Source organism: Pygocentrus nattereri, chromosome 5 (assembly GCF_015220715.1).
Source record: "Pygocentrus nattereri isolate fPygNat1 chromosome 5, fPygNat1.pri, whole genome shotgun sequence".
NCBI classification, from domain to species: Eukaryota; Metazoa; Chordata; class Actinopteri; order Characiformes; family Serrasalmidae; genus Pygocentrus; species Pygocentrus nattereri.
Genome location: NC_051215.1, coordinates 33,378,182 through 33,392,917, shown reverse-complemented (window position 1 = coordinate 33,392,917; position 14,736 = coordinate 33,378,182). Strand labels below are relative to the sequence as shown.

The following is a 14,736-nucleotide window of genomic DNA, read 5'->3' as shown; positions in this document are numbered from 1 at the left end:
AGATTTAAACCCTATTGAAAATAGCTTGCGTTTCATTTTAACTGTTTAAAGCTGAGTGGAGTAATAGTCACTCTTCTTTCTGTAAAAATTGTCAGCAAGTTTAGCCGCAAGATTTTCATTTTTAAAGAAAGTTAAAAAAAAATCCAACACTAAGTTACTTTATTTATTTATTTGCTTAATGATTTGTTGTTGAGCTTAATGTTTTGCCATTTTGGGCTTAGCATTTTTTTGTATGGAAATGTATGAACGGTTGGATTACATGGTGCATTAATCTCTCTAATACAGACCAAGTATCTTCAGGTTTATATAAAGGTATATCTGATGATAATGGATGTGATACAATATTTGCATTTTTGTATGTAATAAATTAATCCATTAAAATAAAATACCAACTATATTTGGCAGTATCTTTATATTGGGTAATATAATTAATAGTCTTTAAAATGCTTCTTTAAAATCACTATTTTAAAAATGTGTGTAATGTGACACACTAAACTGATTTTTAAACATATCATGCAAAATGTCTTTAAAACTAATGGGCTACACTTCATTGTCTTTTCATTTGCTTGTCTGTTTTAGCATTCATTATTTATCAGTTTTGAAATCTAGATAGATTGCACAGCAGAGTTACATTTGGGGCTAGAAAAGTTAAATGTTTGGTAAGTAAAGAGAATAAATGCTTCTGTTTTGAACATGAACTTTTCTCTTCTCTGTAACAGTTCTAACGCTCCTTGGCTCTGGAGAGTGGCACTAGTACGTTACTTTGAGCTGTCAGTTTCGTGGGAGGAGCGCGTGATATGCAATACACAACCAAGTGCTGATCATACAACACAACAGTAATGTTATTTATCATTCATTTGCATCTCATTGCATATTCAGTAATGGTTTGAAAGCTGCAGAAAATACCTAAAGAGGAATTCCAGTGATTATTCACAACATCTGCAGGATTTAATCATTAAGAAGTAAACAGCACTATTTGGAGTGGTTTTAAATACATAATTTGAAAGATGCTTACAGATTCAGAAGTGTTCACAGTGGTGGTGATAGAAACCAGACATCTGAAGCATTTAATGCCTCTTTAAAGCTACCTCACAGACAGCTATATGCCTGAGATATTTTTAATTTTTACAACAGTTTTAAGAAAGGTTTTTGGCCTGAAACATATATTTTTTTAATTGATTCCTGGCAGAAAGGTACATGGGGTGTAGTAAGACAAAATAGTACCCAAAGAAATTGTACTTTTTCAGATTTACTACTATTTTACCATCATTAACATTCATGTAAAAAAAAACTGGTGGGGATTTCCCTTTAATTATGAGTTTTGTGTGGATAAGTTGTAAGCTTATGCAGGTCATTTGGGACATACGTAAAAATAATAGATAATTCCTTTTTTGTGTATCATTATATACACGTCTCTGTCTTTCTTTCTTTATCTCCCTTTCTTTTCTTAGGACTATTCAGGTGAATTGAAGCATTGCCACAATCAAACAATCAGTATAAGACAGTTGATTTATTGAGAACGAAATCGTTATGATATTGGATTATGAGATTGTGACAGTATGTTTTAAATACTCCTTCCTCTTCCAGTATTTCTTTCCCCTTCCAGTTTGTTTGCCATTTAATTGAATAAGATATTAGACAAACTGAATGTTTATATGTGATATGTGATATCCAGCCTCTGTGTCTTACAAGGACCACATAACTGATCTTCTATAGTCAGCCAAGTTTTATCATGTGTGATCCTATTATGAGGAAATCCTGTTCCTTTCCTGGCTAAGTAGAGATACACACTCAAAATGTAATTCATTCTTTCTTTCTTTCTTTCTTTCTTTCTTTCTTTCAGTCTGAGTGTCACCTGCTGCCTCATCCTTTTGCTGGTAAGTAGTCAACTAAACTACTACTCATTTTACCCATTTGTGTACTGCCATGCAGTCAGACAGAAACTGAGGCTGGCCAAGTCCATTCACCCCAGCCCCATAGGCTACACATATTTCAGCCCCTTTATTCAGCCTCAAGTGTCATTCTGAAGTACCATTTGCATCACGAAGCCAGTAGAGGCAGGTTTCTCCTACAACAGCGATTCTGCTGAATATAAATGAAAAGCTCCAGACTGACAGAAACTCAGTGCAGCCTTTACTGTGAGGAAATTTTCCAATGCACAGAAACAGTCCCAAATCACACCCTTTCCTTTGTTTATTGACATGGTATGATATTTGAATGTGAAAATCTATCCATATTTTGATGTCCTGACAAAGTTTTTATACACTTGACACACTCAGATGACCTGCAAGATCAGAAAAAAGTAATGTATTTTTAAAAATATCACAATCATAGGAAGTTGATAATGGCTGTGTTTTCCTGCTAAATCTATTCATTACTTAACAATATATAAGCCAGTGAACAAGTGTAAGTCAAACTTGGGCGGTGTGCTAGACTTATTTCTGCTAAGACTGCTGATATTCATGACTACTGAGCTAATTTACTTATAAATAAAGTTAATCTTTCATATCTAATGCCAGCATCATGATAGATGCTCTACACCTCAGAGAAATAAAGGGTAACAAAGCATACCACTTTAGTCCTGTTCCGAGAAGCCTACAACTACATCCTCATAGACACAAGTAGGATTGTTTTCTAATTTCCCAACTCCTAGCATTCCCTGGTTTACTATCTCAGCTGTTTGGTATCAGCCGAGACTGGATGTGAAATGAGCCTGTCGGGAGCTGCTGTTGTAGCAAATTAAATACTGAAGCAAAGCAAGCTATGAACGGTTAGCATCGCGAAGAGACATGGACAGCGTATTACTGGGAGTATTTAAAGCTGCAGTGCTTTTCACATAATTCCCCGTCTCATTTCAGACTGAGTAGCCTGAGAGTAGACTGTAGACTGAGTAATGGCGTTTTCTATTAGCAGCAAACATAAAGCAGCAGCGCAGACTGAGTAAAGCAGCATTCACATGCATCGCCGCTAGAAATGCGCTGTTTACACGGAAGCTGCTGGAGGGGTCTGCTCGATCTGACCTGCATGGCTGTTGATGGGCTGGTGTTGAGAGCAAACAGAAGACAGGGAGAGAGAGAGGATGCAGTAGCTCAGGCAGCTCAGCCGGACGCGCTCACACCTCCCCTCATTAATAAACTAACTGGCCATTTTGTTCCACGTTAACTCTGTGTGTTCAACTAATCTGCTCTGCTTAACAAGCTGCAGGTCTTCACTCGAGCTGAACGAGCTGGGAAGAATCACACACAGCTCCACCACTGTCACCTGCGTGCGAAACGGAGCAGATTCGCCACCTGCGAGAAAAACTCGCTCACGTGGCTTATGGAGGGCTCCAGTAGCTTCCTGACTATTTTCTCTCTGTATTGCTGGTGCTGTGGTCATTTTTCTCGCTCGCGCTGTCTGGGTTCATTTGGGTAATTGCGCTTGTCTCGTTCTGGACGCTTCGCTGTTCTCGCACTGAATTCTTGGGAAAACAGGAACGACTCAATTTCCTGAGAGTTCAAAAAGGGCTTCATTGAGAAGTTGGCTGGGATGGGCCATTAGCATACAGGGCTCGTTTAGAGAGGGGCCTTCGCCTTGTGCTCTTTTCATCCACCTTCTCCCCCGCGTTAGAAGTCATTGTGTGCTCCATATGAAACCCTTCACAAAGCCTCAATAGCCCTGCTCTACTTCAAACGCTAGTAATGAATGCTAATGACTGCAAGATAGAGTGGCAGGGCAGGGCTCTACAAATAAAATGCAAACACCAGACTTTTATAATCCTCTGCTTCGGTTTTAAGAGCGTTTCTAAAATCCTCATCCTTTGTTTTATGTTCTTTTCCATTCAGCTGAGGCCTGCAAGCTCCTGGTTATGCCAGTTTCCTACATTTTACACATTTTGCCAACTAGCTAGGTTGGTCTTCTTCAGTGAATGTGGGTCAGTGACCCATATTAATTACCTCTTAGAACCATTCTATGAACTTTTTCAAGTTCTTATGAGTTTGCCAGGGTTAAGGAATAAAGTCAAGGTGTAGTCGAGCCTCAGAGTTTGTCGGAGAAGAAGATGATGCAGTGGTGAGCTGAAGTGATGAGCTGCAGTGCTAATACTGCTGGCAGGGGGTGCAGACTGCAGCTCTTTAGGGGGAGAACAGGGGAGCAGTGACTAATTGGAATGGTGAGCTCCCCTCCCCTTTTTTTGCTGTTCCTGTGGTTTTTCTCAGGGTCCACCCCCCACTCCCCCAATCTCCTGGCCTGCTGTGGGATTACACTAGATCACATCAGAGATGCTTTGTCCATACATAATCAAACACACACACAAAGGGTTGAGTTCAGCTAATCAAACCTGTAGACAGGAAGGGATCTGTGAAGGTACACCAGTGCATGCGCAATAGGATGAAGAAAGAAGCTTTGTTTCTGGTTTTATACATTTCTATTTGTTTTATGGCTCTGCTCCTTCATCTTCATTCAGAAAGTAGAAAGCAAAGTTAGTGGCATCAGCTTAATGGCATGTTATAGTGGCTATCTGAGCAAAGTTGTAAATGTCCATTTTTGTTCATTTAACAAGCACAACATTTACTGTTCTTTTCATTATGTGTAAAGTTGCTGAATGCAGCAACATAAATATTCCAAAATTAACAGTCTAGTTACATTAACTTACACTGAAACTATGACATTATGTAGACCCATGAAAGAAATGGCTCCTGTAATAACTGTTAATAATAGTCTTGTGAAAACATTAAGCTATATATACATTTCTGTAAATATTTATTTGCAGGATATCAGTTTCAACACAATATAAAAAGTTTCTTTTCTTCAATAGTAAGATATGTAAGACTCTCTCTCACTCTCTCTCTCTCTCTCTCTCTCTCTCTCTCTCTCTCTCTCTTTCTCTCACTCCTTGTGTGTTTCACAGAGTTGCTGCAAGCGCCTGTTTTAAAGGGATTGGGGTATAGTGAAAGACTGCAGGCTTCTCTGACAGTGCACTCCTAATAGGCTTTATTCATCTCTTAAAGCCAATAATCATGTGAAACGTGACCTCCAGGCCAGCGAAGGCCAGAACAGCCAGGGCACAAATCAATGAACTATCATATTCACTCAGCTGCTTTTTAGGTGCAAATAGACCAAGTCCTGGACTATTATGTCTTTAGCAGTGATAGGTCATTATTCTTCATAGCCTGGGCAAAGATTTAGGCCTAGACAACTAGAACACTGTATTGCAAAAACGGTCTTCCATTGCTACAAGCCTGATATCATAGCAATAGCAGAACTTTTCTCAAAAAGGTTCTACATAGAACACATTCTCCATCAATTTGAAGAACTATTTCACCATGCAAACCAACCCTTTAAAGTAGTTCTGAATAGAACCTTTGTCTTTACTAAAGAACCCTTGAAAAAACGTCTTTGTAAAGAGTGTAGATGAATGTGTAGGCCTATTGATGTCCTCTGAGCTGTGAGATCACCAGTGGGTTGCAATGGACAGAACATTCACATACTTCACCAAGTTTGATTATTTCATTACTCTCATCTTTGCCCATTTGATTCCCCATTTTGCATTGTGTTGTGGCTATAATTGTCTCACTGAGCTGGTTCCTTTAGCCTCTCTGTAGTCTTCCCTTCACGGATTATCTGGATTAAGAGAGCAGAAAAGAAACATTGTGACAAGTGTGTTAACTAATAATTGCTGTGTTCTTAGTGAAGGATTACTAATCCAACCAACCCGGTCTCACTCCCTATGCGTATGAAATCGTACGCAAAACTAAACACTGGGATGCGTACTCATGCGTACGCAGAGAGCTGCGTACAAATGTTACGCCGCTATCAAATACATGTAAATACTCGCCGATTCCCGACAAATCGATCCCTAGGCTATATTTAGGTGTCCAAACTGATCGTAGTATCTACTCTGTACAGTATATTAACGCAAACGCTAAAAAAAGATGAGACATTTGACGTTTTACGAGTTGAGAGAGAGAGACATAGAGAGAGATGCACTTACTGAGCGAATGCCTAGAATACAGTGGGATTCGGTCAGAATTCTTCACTAAAAAGACCAACATAATCGCTTTATTAAAACCCTTCCTGAGCAATGATGTCTGAGGTAAATATAAGCGTGCTATACACTGGAGCACAGTATGTTCAGGCCTGCCACAGAGTAAGGGACGGAGATACACACCAATGAGCACACACGTTATTATTAATTAATAATAATAATAGTATTAATATTAGTAATTAATATATTATTCATAATTCTGTTATTAATTAATAAACTATGAGAGGTTAATAGTTTCATAGTTTAGGGTTTGTTCGGTTTGTTTTTGGCTACTTTTTTCTGATGTGTGGAGACAAACGTAATTTTCACCTAAACGTATTCCTTCTTTTATTCTCTGTTTCTGGTTCTTCTCAGGTTCTGATATGCCTAAATGAACTGATTAGTATCCAAGCTCAAATAATGATGGATTTTACATCTTCAGAAGTGATGTGCGAGGTTGCCAATTTAACAAAGGAATTTACTTTTAGTCATTCTTGTTCGTTTTAGTTAACCTCACTTGTAACAGGAATTCATTCATAATAGACCACGTATGGAAACATCCCAATATATGTATGTATTTAGTTAACAAGAATGTGCTCAGACAAAGACTCTTACTGTGAAGTTCTGGTTGCATTGGTAAGGTTGCTATCCAATTTGAGCGCGATTGCGACCATCGATATCAAGGTTTTGAAGCAAAGATCGTTTAAGGGAGGGTCTAAGTTAGGGCACTACATTTCATACAGCCTCATTTATGAAAGCTAATGCATTGAAGTGAAAGTGAGCGCCCCCCATCTTTCGGACTGTGTGCACTTCCGCCCGATCCTCTGGACACGGAACCACAGCTCGCTTTTCCCTCCACACGGTGAGTGTGTAAGCAGTCCGGTGCTTAACTTGACTTCGTTTTAATAACAGACACATGCAATTCTGAATACATTAACAGTTTTTTTTCATGAATATAAACTTAAATAAAATGCAATATTAAGTAGGAGCTCGGTTTAACATCCCAAGAGTATAAGACAAATGTGCACAGAGCTGGTCATGCTGCTAGCTAAACTAGTAAACTAGCTTAGATTAGCTAGCATGCCTTTAATAAACTTGAGATTTTAATCACTCTTCCTTTTGTAAGTATCGCAATTTCTATAAAGTTATGTTGCCCTGTGCACCATGTAGTAGTTTACTTTTGACATGCTAAGAATGCGTGTCGGTGTTTAACAGGTGAAAATGTTCTTTGCTAGCTAGCATTAGAGCTGGCCTAATTAGAGCATGTGCCTAATATGTATACCTAAATAATCCACAGGTCTACACTAACATTACTCAAACTGTATGTCCATTAATGAATGATATAGAAATGACATTACAGCTAGAGCTGGTTGATATGTGAATTGTGAAAACATGAGTAAGAAGTTTTCATGATACGTGGTAGTATTTAATAAATGAGTTAAAATATTTTCAGAGTATAAACGCACAATGATATTTTTTTAAACATTTCACACACTGTGCTCTACCAAATCTAGTTGGAGAGGCCTAATTACTTTTATTACTGACAGTATCTGCAATATGCTCCGAAAAAGTATATGGTAACATTAAATGTTTTGACATCTTTTTTTTTTCTTTTCACAGACCTTTCAGATCCCTCCTCACATCCATCTATCTCTCTATCCTTTATAGCGACCCAACGGCACTTTTAAGAGCCACTCGTCTGTCTGTCTATCCATACATCCATTCATCCATCCATATATCTGTCTGTCTGTCTTGGTGTTTATCTGTCTACCTGTTTATCTGTCTGCATTGTCTGTGTGTGTGCATCTGTTGTCTGTCTGTGTATCTGTAGGTGTCATATTTTTGCCTTCATTTACACCATGGACTCTGAAGGAGACTCTGGTAATAAATTCCACAAGCTTCTTCAGGAAGCACAGAGACTTGCAGCAGAGCTCAATCCAAAATTGGTAATACTGTGTTTTTTTTTCTTTTTACATGTTGTGGTAACAGTATGAGCATGGCATGATCTTTATTATGGATATTTACTGAAGCAGTTTAATGAGCCTGGGTATGTGTACTAATTTTTATTTTACAATCATAGGCAAAGAAAAGAAGGTCGGCAAAACCCGTATCTGGTGTTGTTAGTTGGAGACAGAGGGATAATTCAGGACAAATTATTCCAAAATTTCCCCCAAAGACTTATAACTCGACTACACGTAATAAATGTTCTTTTTGGTCTCTAAATTTGAATTGTACAGGTCTTCTGATAGTTTAATAATGAAAATGTACCTTGGTCTCACATTGCTTTTTATTCCAAAATCAGGTAAAAGGAGCAGTTCTGAAGTGGCTGAACCAGTATTTCAGCAGCCTGAGCCAACACCTTATGGTCAGTAGAAATCTGTTACACAGATTATACATACCTAACTGTTAGTCACACATTTAATAATTTAGTAATATTTTTTGTCTTACATTTACAGATAGTGCTCAAGAACTTAATGCACTGCAAGACATTCTCAGGGACATTCCTCCACAAGAGAAGGGCACTGTGCCACTAAGCTGGGCTGAACGGCAAGCTCAAAGCTCAGAGAAGTGGAATGCTTCTAGATCAGCCATGGTTAAAAACATATTTCTCGCAGAGCACACAGACACCTATATCTGTGACATCTGCCTGCAAAACACATCTGTTGTGAGGTGCAGAGATTGTTTGCCAAGACAGTTCCTGTGCAGTTCCTGCGATACACAGATACATCAGCACATCCTCCATAACCGAGAAGCCATGTTTGAGGGATTCTATCAACCCTTAGCCCCAAACATGATCATTCAACTTCAAAATGATGGGTCACACCAGATAAAGCATGAAGGTTTTAAATTCTTTTAAATAGTTGTGCAATGTGTTTGCCATCTGTTTTTTCAGCTCTGATTAATTTTGTTGCCATTAATTTTTTTCTTCTGTGTTTTAGTTCGACTGTTGCCGGTTCGTCTACCTCAACAGTGTACCTGTTCTCCCAGTCAGCTAAAGCTGACCTGTGGCAAAGAGGTCATCCTTGTTGGAATTAATGGTAAGGACTTGGTTCAGTTCAATTAAATGCAAACGACTGAATTCATGCTGCTTACACAGCTCTTTTTGATTTCAGGACGGTACCAACTAAATTTGCCAACATTGAGCTGTTCTCAGTGCATGAAAAGCTGGACCACTGGACTTGATGAACTAGTACAATGTGGATATTGGCCTGCTACCATCAACCACCAGACCATCTTCCATGTAGACCTGTTCCAGTCTTTCCAGGATCTGAAGCAGCTGGCTCCTGGGCTTTCTCGTCAAGCATTTATTGGAATGCTTGATGAAAGAACAAAGTATTTTGGCAGAGTAAGCGTGCATCATATTTCTTTGTTGTAGATCAGGGCCAGTCTTATCCACAAAGGGTCACTGTGGCTGCAGATGGTCTTTCCAATCAAGCAGAACCTATTTCTATTTGTTTAAAGGTGCTGTAGAATACATTTATCTATTTTACATTATTCTCTAATTTGTACATAGAAGGTATGCGACCTTGGTTGGGGTGAAAAATGCCCACATGAGGTTTTTACATGCCCATTTACAGGTTAAAATGTGTTGGTGGTTCTTGTTATATTTTGAGGTAAGGAACTCTGGACCTGGATGCCCTGATAGTTTTGCACAGTTTGGTAATTTTATTCCTGCTCAAGCACCCCTGGTTTAACTCATCAGCTAATTACTTTACTGTGCTGTACTCTGGCCGTCAGTGTGGTGTATAATGTGTGGTACACAATGTGTTGAAGTATTTTTTAATTACATGTAATGAAGAAATGTATGTGTACAATTAGTTCATCACCTTTGTGTTTTTTCTGTTATTTTGCAAGACCGGAAAAATATGTGGTGACACATTCCAGCGGTCATTTCTGGAGTGGTGCTACGCGCAGCATGAGGTGGACAAACTGTTGGAAGTTGAGCCCTTCCGGTGTACAGCATGTTCACCACAAATGCATGCTGTATCAGTGGATGGAAATAGAAAATTATACCGATTTAAGAATGCATCAGGGTATGAAGTTGTGTTCAGAATACTTCTTTTTTCAAACAGAACACATGTTGTTTCAAAAGCTGTTCATGTTTGTAGCATTACAGAAATCTAGCTTTTTCTATTGTGCAGAAGTGCCACAAAGGGACTTTTTGATGGCACCTTCCTGGCCAGAGATGAGGAGGTGTCAAGTTTTGTTGCTCAAATCCAGCAGGCAACCAAACATGTAAATGTACACTAATGTTTTTTTTTTTTAAGAATTTATATTTTGTGTTCATTGATCTGTTTAAATTAATTACTTATTTGTGTAACACATTCGTTTTTCTTTTCTAATCCTTGCATTTTTGTGCTGTTTTATTTAATTATAGACTCCTGGGAAAGGAATGTGCGGATCATCACAATGGACAGCTGCAAAAGAGCATTCTGGGAAATCTGCCTCAAAAATTGATGAGGAGGGGCTGGAAATCGCTGTGTGCCGGCATGGGGTGCTTTTGAGAGCACTGAATATGTTCAGAGGGGAGATTTATGCTTACCCTCTGTATCTGCAGAAGGAACTGTCCCCCTCAAATGTTTCCTTTTTCTGTTCAGATGTGGCATGCAAGTATTATCCGTATTTGGAAAAGGTCTCCAATAAGTGCTCTGAACTGCAGGGACTATTGGAGATGCATCCACTTCTTTCAGTGATGCATGCCAAAGCACACTCCTGGACATGTGAGGTAAGCAAAGGTTGTATAAAATCTCAACAGCTATGTGAAAACTGTTGGCTAAACAAACCAAAATATGAATTTTAAATCAATTTGAAAACTATTCCCAAGATTTCTCAAAAACTGTGTTACAGTTGAAATGGGGTGGACGCAATCAAGAAGGCGCTGGCAATACCATTGGTGAGGAAGTGGAGCAGGTAAAGATAATTTAAAGCACTATGTAGCTGTTGAAGTGTAGAGGTTGTAATGAGACTTGATAGTTCGAGCATGATAATGAAAAATTACTGACATTTATATCTATGTTAGGTAAATAGCTTCCTGTCCAGGGCTGCTATATCCACAAAATACATGTCTAAAGGTGGTAAGTATTTTTTGGTATACAATAAACCCATCACATGTATTTGTGATACACAGCCATTGAAATTACAATGAAGTTAAATGTTTCAAACTTTTTGTTTACAGGAAGAACAGACATGCTCACAGTTCTGGCAATGGGGTGGAACAAAAAGAAAATGAGTAACATGGACAAAATATTGGCCCAAAGATATGCTAAGGTACCCCATTTAACTGACTGGAACTGTTCTTAACGCTTTTAAAATGTTACTGAATACTGAAAAATGTTTGGTGATATGATTTGGTAATATTAAAGGCCGTCCAGAGAGTGGCAGATGATAAGCTTAAGCTGGAGGAGCTCAAAGCTGAGTTAAGGATTGATGATGCTGTTATCCAACAGTGGGTCACTGAGGTGCAACACTGGCCTGAAGGTAATATACTGAAGTAAATATTGATCTTGTGTCCTTATTCAGTAATATTTTATTCTAAAGTCACTTTTTCCTAATAGCAAATTCTAGTTTGGAGGGTGAAGCCTCAAGGGAGGTCATTCTGAAGAAGAAAATTGAAGGACTGTACCTTAGTGTCATGCAGAGGAAACATCGCCTTTACCGTCAGACAGGTATGATTCCTCATTATTTAGCAATTTTTCTTTCAGCCAACTGATTGTTTCTTTCTTTTGTAATGTACTAAACATAACATCATGTAAATTATGTAAATATTGTTGTGCATGTTATTCAGGTCTTTATATTCAATTCAGGTCAACTTTATTGTCATTATGCCTATATAGGATTGTACAGTACAACAAAATACTGTCAGCCTATTTCTCCAGTGAAGTGAAAGTGAATAGTGATATTGATTAAGTAAACTTTGAATAAGTAGACTGATATTTTCTTCCGCAGACAGCAACAAGAGACGACATAAGATGCGCCAGAAAATTGCAGAGGAAAAGGCAGCTTTATCTTCTGCTATTGAAGAGTTACGTGAACAGACGGACATCATTCTGCCTGCTGTTGATGAGCTTCTCTTGACTGAAAATTTTGTGTGGTCCTGGACTTATCTTGGACCCAGTAAGAACATGTACAATACAGAGCTCAAATGTAGCTTTTGCATACTAAATGCATCCTAAATAACTGCTTGTGTTGCTTAATAGGTAGAGCCAGCACTTGCCAGACCTGCCAACCTTTACGCATTTTGCGTAGCAGATACGCATTTAGACATCAAACTACGCTGCTACGATTTGTCACTTCAAAATACGAGAAAAGCCATCGATGGCTTTGAGTTCAACTGTCTGTGCATTTGCGCACTGGGCAGGTTGTCTATGGGTGTAACTGCATTGGGCAGCAACCAGTTGGGAAGACTTTGACCAATCATAGTGGTAGTTTTAAACTCTTCAAACAGGCTACAAGCGGAGAGCCGTCAAAACGAAAGTAACGAATTTAGTTTTCATCCCTCTCAGTCCATCTTCATACTGTGACTGGTTTTAAAGGGAGGACTGTACTAAACAGTTTCAGAGGTAACTGGCAGGATATGGGAATTGTGAATTGTCAATGTCAAAACTAGGCAACTCAAAAACAAGATGCAAAATATAAACTTTTTTTTTTTTAAGTTTTAGCATTTCGCTTGTGTAAATATCCCCCTGCGAGCGTGAATGTGAAACTCGTGAGCACAGCAAGAAGTCCTGCGTGCGTGTTTATCATCATGTTGCGCTCAAACCGCCTTTTTCATTCTCGATTGTCTTCGCACGCCATGTGTCACCTTCGACTGCTTTCTGTGCTCGAGTGAAATGTTTGTGAAATGTTCGAGTATTGGATTGAGATGTTTTTGTTTTTTATGCATGCATTCACTGATACCTGTTGCCCGAGTGCAAATGTACCTGACCTTGTGCCGTGCCTTGCTGTGATGTGCTGTGCCACCCCACCGCAAGAAGTTGCTACTCAAAAAGAATTCCCAGGTTGGCAGGTCTGACTTGCTGTAAGCTTACATATTTCTATTTCTTTCTATGAACAGCTGATCTCAGAACAAAGAAGGCCATCTTTGACCAGGTGATGGTGATCAGGAGAATGCAAGAGGAGGAGCAAATTGTAGTTCAGGAGATGAGGAGGCACTTGAACTCCCTCATAGGTGTTGCTGGGAGTCTAAAAACCTTACTGCTGGACCAAAGTAAGTTTTTCATCATTGCAGTTAATAGCATTTTTGTAGTATGTAGTCAAGAGTATGCAACTTGATTGAAGGACTATTTGTGCTTCAGCAAAACCTGGTGTGGGGGGCGTTGTTAATCTGCTTTTTCATCCAATTCTTAGGCAATGGCGCACACTGTGGATATCACAGCATGTTGAGGAGGAGATTGAGTGTTGTGAATGCCCAAGTACATCACACAAAAGCATCATTCAGCTTGGCTCTTCATGGAGAAATGACATCCCAAGATATGCTGTCTGAGGACAGGGAGGAACAAGTGTCAGATGTGGAGGACACATCTGATGATGACAATGACATTGATTCTTCATAAGTACATTGAGATTATTAAATACCCATGTCTAGTTCTTTGGGCTTCAAAACAGCTTATGGTGCATGATGTGGTGCATTATCACCACATCATTTACAGGTAGTTCTCGACTTACGTCCATTCGACTTTACGACCGTTTTATGAAAGGTGAGCTACGAATTTAAGAATTAAGAATTTAACTTATAATTCGTGCTTAGTTCTTTTTCTCAAATGAAAAGCGAATCAACAGCCGAATTACAACCGAGACTTGCCTAAATAGTAGCGGCCGTTGGCGTAGTGCACTACTTAGGCTTGCTTTCTAGTGTTGTAGTACGCGGTTTGAGATTCAGCTAAAGAGCGCACAATGGAAGAGAAGAGTATTTTGATTGACACTGGAAAAAAACAATCACGATCGGCACTCGGAATAACAAGGGGTTGACCATCATCCCGGAAGATATGTTATGTTCTGAATTGCAATTAGTGTTTTACTTTAAATTAACTGTAAAAAAAAAAAGAAAGTGTATTAATAGACGCTTCAAATGACATAAAATGAACAAAGAAAAGTATGACATATAACAATAATAAGGAAAATGATGATAAAATATGATTTAAAGATTTTCATAACATCATTACACAGTACTGTACATATAGCCTACTCGAGTTACGTCCAATCAGCTTTACAACGGGTTTGTTGGAACCAGTCGTCGTCGTAAGTCGAGAACTACCTGTAATTGCTTTGGCCAATTCTGTGTTGGGTGGAGAAGACATCTCTGGGAGTGAAAAACACTTTTTATTATTAAATTTTATAATCTGTTCTTTTGATCACAAAAATTACAAAGGACACCTACTCATTCACGTCTTATTCGAGCTGTGCTGAATTACTATATATGTATCACAGGCCTGAGAATAGCCTGAATTAATTTCATTGTTATATCTGTGTGTATGTGTGTAATTATATAATTGAGGAGGCAGTTTTTGCACAGGAGACAAGACCCCTGAAGCTTGTATATAGTCTTCATTGTGCATATACAGTTAAATTTGCATACTATCATGAAACGCGCTGTACACTTTCCAGTGCACATAATGGATACTGCTGAATTGGTATTATTCTGTGCATTTATCCTTAGTCTAATGTTAATATGGACAATTGTCAAGAAAAAAAATGCTTTACATTGTGAATAAATGGTACTGTATCTGAATCTT

At 38.7% G+C, this 14,736-nt stretch overlaps 1 protein-coding gene across 3 annotated transcripts; it reads left to right on the top strand.

Annotated features, from left to right (window-relative positions):
* Window positions 1-6,247: 6,247 nt before the first annotated feature.
* LOC119263503 lies at window positions 6,248-14,736 on the top strand. Of its 3 annotated transcripts, XM_037538691.1 has the most exons (18): window positions 6,248-6,866; window positions 7,625-7,950; window positions 8,085-8,199; window positions 8,307-8,369; window positions 8,461-8,844; window positions 8,944-9,042; window positions 9,118-9,350; window positions 9,860-10,038; window positions 10,147-10,246; window positions 10,383-10,730; window positions 10,853-10,915; window positions 11,025-11,079; window positions 11,181-11,272; window positions 11,368-11,482; window positions 11,560-11,670; window positions 11,951-12,118; window positions 13,059-13,211; window positions 13,352-14,736. In XM_037538691.1, the coding sequence occupies exons 2-18, from the start codon at window positions 7,864-7,866 to the stop codon at window positions 13,555-13,557; spliced, it is 2,571 nt and encodes an 856-aa protein (XP_037394588.1). In that variant the 5' UTR covers window positions 6,248-6,866; window positions 7,625-7,863; the 3' UTR covers window positions 13,558-14,736. The 3 variants fall into 3 exon arrangements, with proteins under 3 accessions (XP_037394588.1, XP_037394589.1, XP_037394587.1); XM_037538692.1 differs by having other exon boundaries at window positions 6,248-7,950; window positions 10,147-10,240; XM_037538690.1 differs by having other exon boundaries at window positions 6,248-7,950.